Below are 12,500 nucleotides of genomic sequence, written 5' to 3'. Positions count from 1 at the left end.
GATGGGTGGTGGGTCAGAGAGGAAGAGACAGACTGAGATGCAGATGAAAGGGAGAGAGATGGAGAGGAGGTGTGAGTGAGTGGGAGAGTGAATGCATGATTAAGAAAGAAGAAGACATTTAAAAAAAATCATACCCTGAGACTTGGGAAATATCACAATATTTAACGTGCTAATACACACAAACCCTGCTTTTTGGTGCGTATAGGTGCTGGTGTGTGTATGTGTTTGTGTATGTGCATGCTTGAGGTAGTTTGTGCTATTGTGAATGTTTATGTTGTGTATATTAGTAGTGTCTGTGTCTCCGTCACTGTGTGTTTCTGAATCTCTACAACTGTAAACTCTTAGAGACACTAAAATCAACTTTGATAGCAACTGTCTGTCACCTGTATCTTCACTTTGGGTGAATAATAATGGAAAAGTCAAATTAAACTGAAGTGCATGACATCCCTTCTCTCTCCTACATGTATCTCTCTCTCCTGTATCCATACATATATACTCCGTTCTATTAAAGCAGAAATACCGTAAAATATTTTTATAGCGATTGATATTTTTTAGCATTTATTTGACAGTGTGAGTGAGAGTGACAAGACACGTAGGAGAGGGAAAGAGATGTGTATTAATAGTCAGATACAGTAGATACGTTCCTCTGTATGTGTGTGTGACAGTGAGACATCATTGGCTGTGGTGGGAGGAGAGTGACAGAGAAGGGAATTAACTGTGTGTGTGTGTGTGTGTGTGTGTGTGTGTGTGTGTGTGTGTGTGTGTGTGTGTGCATGTGCATGTGTGTGTGTGTATGTTCTCGCATGTCTGTCCAAGTAAGAAGTCCTCCAACACGAGGATATTTTGTCAGTTCTCATTTTGAAACGGACATAAATAGTAATAGTCAAATATAAATGTTGGAAAGCAACTTAAGCTGATAGTCAATTCCAAGTCCAGTGGATCTGCAGTGGAATGAGATTGGAATAGGATTCCAAGTAATGTCACGTCCGAAGTTGTGACAGCGTAATCAAACATGGACACACGCATGCACGCACTCACACATACTTATTTATAATGTAATCTGCAGTCACGGATATTTAGATGGGTTTACGGCTTTGGATCACACACACACACACACACATAAACAAACCCATAAACATGACAATAACAGTGGCTTCTTTGCATCCTTGGGAACGATTTGAGCTCTTCTTCTTGGTGACAAACATAAATAAGAGCAACCCTTGATGGATCTTAACCTCGACTGTTCATTCCTGTCTAGAGGTTGTTTAATGGACTTTAATGGCATCGTCTTTTCTACACCTCCTCTTGTCCCCTGCTGGTCTCTTGTCTGATGCTCTGTCTCGTTGACCAAAACTCGGTGTCAGTGTTGGCTGCAGACACCTGGCGCTCAAATCGGCAACACTTTGAATTCTGCTGCTGTCCTGCTCACCTGCGTTTCGGCACCCTGGTGTCATCCGGCTGCATGCAGTGTAGCACAACTACTGAACCAGGAGATTAGATTTGGCGCCGGGCATCTCTGCTCTCACTAGAAAAGACATTATTTGTTATGCGGTCCGGCCGGCTGATGTTTGTAATGGAGTGAAGGCGTTGAGGGTGGAAGCATTCAAGCACCCTGAGGTGGTTCCTGTACGCAACCCAGGTTTCTAATCCACACAGTGGGGAAGAAAGGACCGCGGCCCTGTAAGGAGCAGTGAATAATTTAATAATAATAATAACATGTCTGTGCAGTCGACTGGACGAGCCTTGGCAAGTATCTTGTCGGTGTCTCTTGTGACGGATGGATTATCAGAGATCATGCCTCCCATGTCCTAAAGTGCTTCTCCGTGTTCTCAGCTACAGCATGCGATGTCTGGTGGGAGGAGTTTAGTAGATCACCGCTGTCTTCTTCATGCTGTTGGTTATGGTTTTATGGCCTGGTAGTATGAAGCAAGCTTTGTCCACCTTTTCTAGGCCTATTTCCGTGCCAAATGAGCGGTGCTGTCCTTAAAAAGTGCTACATGGTCCCTCAGAGTGCTGCCAAATGGCGGCGGTGCCTCAGTCAACAGTCACTACAGCTGAGCCGCCTACATGCAGGTTTGAGTGTGTCATTCTACAACTTTTTTTCATCTTTCCGCCATTGCCAGCACTTTTTTTTTCTCTCTCAAAATGATAGATTGACTTGTGCACAATGATCACACTCTTTAGGCGTATAGCGTTAAACAATGGTAACTTAATTGGTTAAAGGACTTCACCAACTGTCCTGATGAGAGGATTGGCACCAAAAGTATGTATGAAGTAAGAATGAAGATATACCTTTTAATTGTCCAATGTTGGTAATCTTTTCTATTCTATGACCTGTAGATTCATAACTTCTGAAAACAAAACCTCAGTCTGCATCATTAGTGAAGCCCATTACAAATCAACAACGCAACGTTACGCTCACAAAAAGAGATCTCCTGGCATTGAAAGTATATTCCTTTTGTTGAATGTTATGTCTATTTTAACAATATCTCAAACAAGCCTGGCAGGTTTAGACGCGTCATTACAATTAACTAACCATGCCGCCTTAGAGCTGCTACTAGTTTTCATTTTCTTACTTTTAGGATAATGCTGCGATTTCTTAAAATACTGTATGCTAAAGCTAAATATTGGAGTTATCTACAGCAGTACTGGTGATCTGGTACATTAAGTCAGTGATCCCCTAAAGTTTAGCCCGGGACGGACGAGATCCAGGTTACTGTGTGGAGCTGAAGGCAGAAAGTGACGAGCAAAGCAGGCAACAAGCAAGCAAGTCCACACTGCATGTAATCTAATGCAACTATACTGCTGCACTGATGCTTCTCTCCATCGCTCTCCATCTCTCCTCTCCCTCCCCTCTCACTATGATAGTTGCATTAGAATGAATGAGACTCTCTCAACCAATCACTCGGTAGCTTTATGGATCATCTGTCAGCCTGGCCATTAGACTGCCAACTTCTTGACATTTACCAGCAAATTCATATTTCTCACACACGCCCCCATGCTCGTATGCACGCGCACACACAAACACACACATACACACACACAGAGAGGGAAAAAAAAGACACTCACACAAAATGACCCTTCTGGTACTCGCAGTGGTAGAAGTACACCCACAAACACCCACACACAGACACACATTCACACACACACACACACACACTGAACGCTTGTTGACATTTGCCAGCTCTACACGTTTTTCCGCTAGGCATTTTAAAGTGAAGGACATGAGACATCATCCCTGTGACTTAAGACAGATAGATCCGTTCCTGCCATAAAACTTGTTCACAGCCTCCAAAAGATGCGCTTCTCTGCAGCGTGTGCAATGTGTGTGTGTGTGTGTGTGTGTGTGTGTGTGTGTGTGTGTGTGTGTGTGTGCACTTGACATAGACAGATCCAATCCGACCGTAAAATTTACTCGCCGTCTCTTGTTAGCCGCTTCTCTGCCATGTGTGTGTGTGTGTGTGTGTGTGTGTAAACTAGATTATGTGAGGATGATACTTCTGCTGATGAAAGCTGAACAGGCCGATCCACTGAGAGCCAGTTGTAAAGATTAACAAGACGTCATGACTTTGTTATGACACATCTTAAATTAGTCAACAACAGAAAAGGGAAGAAACTTTAAATCATTTGTCACACGGCAAACCAGTCACAGCAAAGATCATGTGTCGTGAAACACCATGGAACAACACATCGCATTGCCCAAGATAAATTTGGACACTTTTATCTGCAGAGTGTCATGACTACATACACATTTTAGCAAGGGTGCCCCCAGCGGCCATTTTGAACATTCGGGGTGGCTATCAGCTAGTGATAATAGACCAAATATATTAAAATGTGAACCTACATCCCTCCAGATTCTTGAGAGCCATTCGTTTCCAATGTGTTTTTCAGTGGGGAATCTGTTGAATGATAAATGATTGTATGCTGTGCACCAATTGGTACACAACAGTATAGCTGGGCTGCACTAGCTGTTCCAGGTAGTTTCCCCCCTTAAGTTTTCAAAATGGCCACCGTGTGACTATAAGGTCAGTCGAGCCCCTAACACTGGCACTGTTAATGCCAAACTCCTTTTGGGGTTTGAGTTCAGCCACCTTGACCCCGCTCAGAGAGACGCAGAGAGAGAAGCCACTCTTTGGGGTACTTCCTCATTCCTCTGGTGTCCACGGAAGCAGAGGCGAGGTCAGGAGAGGCTGGGACCAATGGGAGCCAAGGAGGAGAGGTCATGTATGAAGGGACCAGGAGGTCGGTCCCCTGGGTGTCTACATGAACAGACACATAGATACACACAGACACACACACTCAGACAGACACACATGCACATGCACATACGCACACACACACACACACACACACACACACACACACACGCAGAATGTGTGTATTAAGCTTAAGTATTGATAGTGCTGTATGGACCAGGCTTGGTTTAGGCTGCGACTAATGAGGCTCCTGGGTTCTTACAGATTCACAGTAATGTGTCACTTTCTTTACTCTCTTAAAGGGTGACACTGATCCGTCACTTTCACACTTAAAAGTTCCATTTTGCAAAATGACAATACACCTCAGTTGGGTGCTTCTGGATTACTTTACTAGATGCCTTTTTAGTCCTCATTCAGGATCTGTCATTTAACAACAGTTACAGTTTTGTAATCAGATTACTGTTGCATGTATTATCATATGTAATACATTACTCTCCAACCCTGATCATAATAATCAATAACCTGGTCTTTGTAATCATGAATGGACTTGAAAGAGCATGGATGTATGACTACTAAAGTGTGTGTGCGTGTGTGTGTGTGTGTGTGTGTGTGCGGGCATATATCTCATTCTCTGGGTTATTTTGTTCTACACACACACACACCCACCCCTGGACATTCACACAGTCTATCTAGTCACCCCTCAATATTCACACACACACGCACACGCATACACACACACACACACACACACACACGGTTGTAGCAGTAAAGCCGTATCAGCATGCAGGGACATGCTGTACGTGTGTTGCCTGTAAAGCACTTTGGGACACGTTCTCTGATCCATGACAGAGTGAAGGTTTAGACGGGGGGGGGGGGGGGGGAGACGGGGCGGGGGGGTGTTCAGATAAATGAGGAGAGTTTGCATGTGTAGTATGCATCTATATGTAGAGGGTGTGTCTGAATGTGCAGCTTTGTGATTGATCGCCCTCATCCCAACATATGCAGCTTCACCATAAATTAAGAATAAATGTGATGGTTTTCAAAATGTTTAAGTACACCAGTGTACTACCATTGATTTGTTGAAAAACATCTCCCCAAAAAAAAAAGACATTATTATTTTCTAAAAGAGATTTCTGCACTGAAATGTTGTAAATATGCTTGGTGAAAATGTAAAACGCAAAGACGATCGGGATATTGTCGACTCACCGACACTTGTGGAACTGCACCTGGACAAGAAGTCAGTGCAAGTCTTAAATAACGATTACTGACTATACTATGTCAGAAAGAATACTATACTAAATAATAAATACTACGTCAGTAAAGTGCAACTGATATCAGTATGGAGTATTTAAGCCACCGGGACATCCTGATGACTTGGAGGGTCAAAGTTCACAACATGTACTTGCAACTCCATAGATCTGAATTCAGCTGATGACCTTTGTCGCATTTAATCCTCTCTGTCTCGACTCTCGACTGACTATAATTAATTAAATCAGAAAAGCACAAGGGATATTGATGTAGGAAAATCCATTTAATCGGTACATACCTTTAGTACATACTGTGATATAATCAGTGTCCTGCAGAAACTTCAGATCTCCAAACTGTCTGGTTTTTTTCCAAGAATCAAGAAGAAAAAAAGTCATTTTACCATTGATGTTGATGCATTTTTTAGATTTGACCACACATTATTAATGGTTTTGCTTGGTCCCAGGGTCACGGACCACGGGGACAAGATCAACTGTCAATTCAAGGAAAAATCAACAAAATAGGCAAAATTGGAGATAAGAGTTTTGTTCACAAATGTCCCATAAATGAATTAAAATAGAAGTTGTCATGTTACTGCTCCTGTTATTGGCGGGACTGAGGCGTGTGTGCGTGAGTTTGTATGTCTGACTGCACGCATGTGTGTGTCACCAGGGACTGTTTTGTTGAGAAAAAAAACATCAGACAGACCCCTGGAGCAGCTGTTGTCCCCAGTGTGCTCCCCGCTTCACACACACACACACACACACACACACACACACATATAGTACACGTGTGCCGATAAAACACACACACACACACATACAATCCCTTCGACAACCTTCACCTAACCTCCATTCTTAGTCCCGTGTGTATTCCAACTGTGCTATAAGCTACAGTACACACATACGATTTATGGATGGAAACACACACATACACACACAGAGACACTGCATAGGCGCACATACATTAGTCACACACACACACACACACATGCACACATACACACACTTGTCCTTATGCGACCTCAGCCAAGAGCCGAAGTGTCATTTATCAACACACAGAATCAGTTGTGAAAATCCTTTGTGCTGTTTAAGGTGAGCGACCATGTGTAGGAACCTGGCTTGAATGTTAGAGGAAAGGGTGTGTCTCTGTCTGTGTGTGTGTGTGTGTGTGTGAGGTTATCAAGTGAGTGTTGAGTTAGGCCCGCAACACCTCCAGACGGCCCGACACATAAATTCACACCACCGCTCTCCACATCTGCTCTCGACACCGATCAGACCCACACTCACCTCCGCTACACCTAATTATAAATACTCAAGGGACTTTGCTTTAGTAGATGTTTCCTCGGCTATCTCTCCGCATCCACCAGATGTCTGTTCTGCAGGACGGACCTTTCCTTCTTGTTTTACCCCTCGTCTCTCCTCTTCACCTCACCCCGCGCTCCTCTTTAACCCGTGCCTCCCTGCCTCACCTCAGGTCTCCACTTTGCCCTCCCTTTCTCTCCCCCTCTCTCTCTCCCAGTCTCCCTGAGGGTCAGACAGACAGATGTGCAGCCCTGTTCTCTCTCCATCTCCACACACACACACACACACACACACACTTCTGACCTAATTTCTCCAAGGAAGCAAGTTTAGTGGTGCCTATGAAATGACAACAGCTGTACGTGTGTGTGTGTACATACTCGTACACACACACAAAGCACAAAGTGGGGGAGATTCTTCTTTATACACACACACACACAAAGAGCAGTGGGATTCTTAGAAGTCTTCTGCATGCAGAGCATTTAGCAGTGTGTGTGTGTGTGTGTGTGTGTGTGTGGTCTTTTACTACTTTCCCATCCCCAGTGTCCTCACAAGCATAGCAAGAGGAGGAAAAGTAGTCCTTCTGTTTAAAACTGTCAGACACCATGAACGAGAAACAACATGAGATCGGAAGCATTTTCTTTATAATCTATTTATTACTGTTCTACTTCATAAACAAAAACAGCTTCATCTATATGTGAAATACACACATCTCACTGTATCCATATTACACGGTGCAATGTGCAAAACCTGATGATATGTTCAAGGATATTGTTTGTACCAAAGTTTAGTCAGCATCATGACAAACACACATGCAAATGCAATGCCCATAAAAATAGATATATAGATACAACTGAAGGCCTACATTATCTGTTAAAGCGCTTTGGTGCGATCAAGACAAGTGGGAAAGGACAGAGTGTCATGAGAGGCTGAACTGGGAAGCAAAACACACTTCACACTTATCCTTCCAGCTTGGTTAGTTGGTGGTTTCACACTTCAGGGGAAAAGGAGTAAAAGAGAATTGTTATTTTTGCATGAAACCCAGTCATTTCGATTTTTTTGGTGGGTTTTTCTTTTTTACTTTTTCACACTTTTCAAACCCAATGAATAGCTGCCCAACTCCATGCACTCTGATGGGAACATCAGACCGTTTTACTCTCATAGACTGCAGATTGTTGTGTTTCAAAAGTTGCATCTCTCTTTTAATAATCAATATAAAACTGAGCATATCTGGTCAAATTGCTAAAGCTTTTTACAATGAATCATCTATGGGACTTTGTGTTGGCACATTAATTTAACAGAATGGTTGGTGGGAGGGGTGTAAAATAGCCTCCACAAAACTGGTGCAGATGTGAGCTGTGATATTAAGTGAGAGTAAAAGGATAATGAAATGCAACTAATAAAAGCATTAACAGGAAATAATGATATGAATTGTCATACATTTTAATTACGGTGATTAACAGCTCTAATCAATAAAAATAAATAAATCATACCACTGCAGTTTCATCAAAATTTAGCAACTTCTATTTTCTGTGTTTTTCCTTCTTCCAGAATTGCAGGTTTACATGCTTCTTTTCATAAATTTCATGGCCCTGGAACCTGCAAATGCCAATCAAAAACCACCTTAACACATATACAGCAATCATAATCATGAACATTAGGGGTTTGTTCTTTCAGCTAAATTTTGGGATATTGAGGTTTATATCCAACAGCAGTGGTAGAGACGCCTCTACAGCTTGAATTTGTTCTTTGTTTTGTATCTTAGATGTTTTTTAATCAAACCAAGTAACAAGCTTCAATCATTTTTCATCTAAGGCATCTGCCAGCTTCAGATTGAACCGGTGCAGGTGTTGGTGTTGGTGTAGGTGTTTGTGTCGGTGTTGCTGTGTGAGTGTGAGAAACAGAAAGACGGAGAGATTGTGTCTTAAGCATGCCAAAAGCTAGGGGCATGAATTAAACCCTCATTAGGATCTGGCACCTCTACTGTCTCCCTGTCTATTATATATTAGTGTGTGTGTGTGTGTGTGTGTGTGTGTGTGTGTGTGTGTGTATCTAAGCTACATGGCACCAATACAACTACACAGTAGCATCTTCACTTGTGTTTTAAAGATCACAGACACCCAGTGAAGGGTTTTTCCCTGCATATTAACGCCTTAGGCTGTTTGTCTTGTCTAAGCAAATAATAATAATAAAAAAAGAAAAGACATAAAATAACACCTTCTATTGACAAACATATATTATATCAAATCACCCGTATCCAGACATCATAGATGCACAATCAGATAGAAACACTTGAAAACTACAGCCAGTGGTAACAGAATTAACTTCACTGTAACATGAGTCTGTTCAGCTGTTTGTGTGGTAAGAGCAGGTGGCAAAATTAACGCCCACCAAGCACCACATAGGCGTAAAAGTTCACCTTTATACAGTCTTTAATTTACCAGGTCAAGCCAAACAGTTCACTTCTGACCTGATCCATGACTAATCAGATATTTGACAAATGATTAGATCATCTTTACAGACATAACCAATAAGTTGGTGACAATTACGTACAACACCAATCATATTGTTGCCCACAATAATCAGTTCTTTGGCAGTTAAATAAAAATGCATACAATCCAATCAAATCTCTAACAATTAAATAAATAGCCAATCAGATTGCTGCCCTTATAATAAATAAACAATCAGCTTGTTGATAATTAATAACAAAGCAATCAGAGCAACAAATGTACGATCCCTGGAAGTTCACAAGCAACTTTTAGGCCTACTGTTCCTCTCTCTCTCACACTCACTCACACATTGCATTTAATCTGTAGGGACGGATAGGCGTATCATTTCACGTATTGCATGACATATCGAACCGTCAAACCTGACTCGCTCAGCTATTGGCCTACTGACTGGCTTGCTGGCCAGCCGGCTACCTGAGTACCGGGCCATTGACTGACTGATTGACTGTCTAATCAACTGACTGACTGATTATCACCGATCAGAATCACCGCCGTCGGCATTCTTTGAAGAATCCCTGAAACTAACTGACTGACTGATTGATTGATTGACCGATTGACTGACTGACTGGCTTGTTGACAACTCGACTCCACAAGTCTCCCTCTCAGAAAGCCCTGTAGCCACAAATGTCGATTCAATAACTTTCTAGAGCAATCTAGATTGGCACATTACATTTAAGCCAAACTAACCCGTTGAAAATACATTGCAGGTCCTATATTTACCCGTCCCTTTCTGTTAATGTACTGTACCGGTGCATACTGTCATTTTGTACACAAAAGAGCACGTTGCCACCTCGTTAACTTGAATTCATATGCTCCGAAACAACTGAGATCAACAGGGCAAACTGTACATGCAGTTCTGTGTAGATGTAACACTGTTGCTATAAATGTGATGACAGAGAAAGTGGAGGGAGGGCAGAGTTGTGAATCCATGAAGCTGTGTTGACAGGTGCAGTGGCTAGATGCTAGTAAAAGCTGATAAATATTTCAGAATGTAAGTCTACATACAGCACACATATTGCTGTTTGGAATGGCCTTGGTGTTCTGTACACATGTAATGCAGTTACATATAAGGCTATCTTATTAATATTCCATTTTCAACTTGTGAACCTTTGCGATTAAGTTTAAGATTAAGGTTAAGGAAATGCTTCATATGTTGAGGTTGAATCTAGCAGTTTCAATGTGTTGTGCCTTTATGAGGAGATTCAGGTAGTTTGTTCCTTCTGCAGATTAAAAAAAATAATAATTAAAAACACAATTTGTTCTGTGTTAAAATAATGACACAGATTGTCCGACAACTGTAGCGGTAAAATCGTTTTCGTTAAAGCAGCAGTAAAATGCTGTGGAGAAAAGTGACGTTGTGAAGAACTGAGTACATGCAGCTCTGTTGACAGTTGTTAGGGATGGATGTTGGCCCAAACCTGCTAAATATTTCAGAATGTACTCAGGGTTTCCCCTATATTCATTCAGCAGCAGTGGGCCATAACAGCTAGAAAACTGCGACCACTGCTAACAGAAATATAAAAAATAAAAATAAGTAATTAGGTATCTCAATTCCCCCTGCAAAATACAACCAAGTATAGGCCCACTGCTTGAATGGAGTGCTGATTGTTAATTTTTACTTAGTGGGGTGGGGTGACAGTCAACAGCTCGTTTCGTGTGTCAAAACCTAATATCATGTAACTCAATTAATTAAAGCAATTAATACTAGTGGCTCACAGTCAAAATTTCTCCCTCCATCGCTCTCTCCCGTGCCTCTCCCTCTCTCCTCCCTCCTCCATCCTAACTGAAAGCTTTCAGCAGAAAACCCTGCTCTTTAATAATTTGTATTCCTGTGTCATCATGCTGGCTAGGGGCACTTTTGGCTCTCAGACAGGCCTGCTGATAAAACAAGCACACCTAAAAACTATCAGGAGGAACGCAACGAAACAAGCGTGACAGTCTAAAAACTAGTTATCAACAAAGAGAACCTGCAAAATAATCATACTTTAGTTAATGTGAGACACACACACACACACCCACAAAAAAAAAAAAAAAAAAATGGTACAGCAATGGTAACACGTTAACAGCAGCCTGAATGAAGAAGGTGTGTTAGTATCTGACATATGGTATGAGGTCTGGTGTGTGAATGTGCTTGCTTGCACGCACGCACACACACACACACACACACACACACACACACACACACACACACACACACACACACACACACACACACACCCTCTCTCTCACACACAAGTCCTGAGGCTGAGTAGTGGTCTACATATGTTCAGTGTGGTTGAATAGCAACAACCTGTTTGGCACAAAGATAACTAACCTCCTCCTCCTCCTCTCTTCCCTCCTCCTCCTCCTCCTCCTCCTTTTCTCCCTCCTCCCCTCTCAGCAGGGAGAGGAGCTTCAAGTCTTCAGGTTTAAATATGGATGTGTGTGTGTGTTTGTGTGCGTCTCTATACACATTTATCCATCAGAAGAGCAGGTGTGTGTGTGTCCGTCAGTCCAAATCCTCCCCCCGTCCATTCAGAACAGTTGTAGTAACACCTCAGGTCCCCACTCCATAGCGGTCTGAGCCACGGCGAACACGGCCGCCCCGAGCGTAGCAGACAACCCCCACACCGCCACCTTCACCATCCTGTTCCCCTTCCCCCACAGCTGGCCTCGGTCTCTGGGTAAAGCTGCTTCCAGGCCTGGGTGTCTGGGGGCTGGGAGCACAAAGTAAGGAGGGGTCAGGTTGCTATAGGAGCAGAGACGAGGAGAGGGGCATGCAGCATCATGATACTAGGAGCAGAGACAAGGAGGGGTCAAGCAGCGTCAAAATACTAGGAGCAGAAACAAGGAGGGGTCTAGCAGCGTCATAATACTAGGAGCAGAAACAAGGAGGGGTCAAGTAATGTCAAGATCCTAGGAGGGGTCAAGCATCGTCATGATACTAGGAGCAGAGACAAGGAGGGGTCAAGCATCGTCATGATACTAGGAGCAGAGACAAGGAGGGGTCAAGCATCGTCATGATACTAGGAGCAGAGACAAGGAGGGGTCAAGCAGCGTCAAAATACTAGGAGCAGAAACAAGGAGGGGTCAAGCAATGTCAAGATACTAGGAGCAGAAACAAGGCGGGGTCTAGCAGCGTCATAATACTAGGAGCAGAAACAAGGAGGGGTCAAGTAATGTCAAGATCCTAGGAGGGGTCAAGCATCGTCATGATACAAGGAGCAGAAACAAGGAGGGGTCAAGTAGCATTATAATACTAGGAGCAGAAA

General features: G+C 42.9%; 1 protein-coding gene across 1 annotated transcript in view; it reads right to left on the bottom strand.

The window, feature by feature from the left end:
* Positions 1–11,591: 11,591 nt before the first annotated feature.
* The window catches only part of LOC139921355 (TBC1 domain family member 20), a 9,287-nt gene continuing 8,378 nt past the window's right edge, over positions 11,592–12,500 (bottom strand). The window contains exon 10 of the mRNA XM_071911565.2: positions 11,592–11,921. Within this exon, the coding sequence (XP_071767666.1) occupies positions 11,764–11,921 (158 nt within the window). The 3' untranslated portion in view covers positions 11,592–11,763. The remainder of the gene's footprint in view (positions 11,922–12,500) is intronic.

Source organism: Centroberyx gerrardi, chromosome 19 (assembly GCF_048128805.1).
Source record: "Centroberyx gerrardi isolate f3 chromosome 19, fCenGer3.hap1.cur.20231027, whole genome shotgun sequence".
NCBI lineage: Eukaryota > Metazoa > Chordata > Actinopteri > Beryciformes > Berycidae > Centroberyx > Centroberyx gerrardi.
This window is presented reverse-complemented; position numbering and strand designations above follow the sequence as displayed.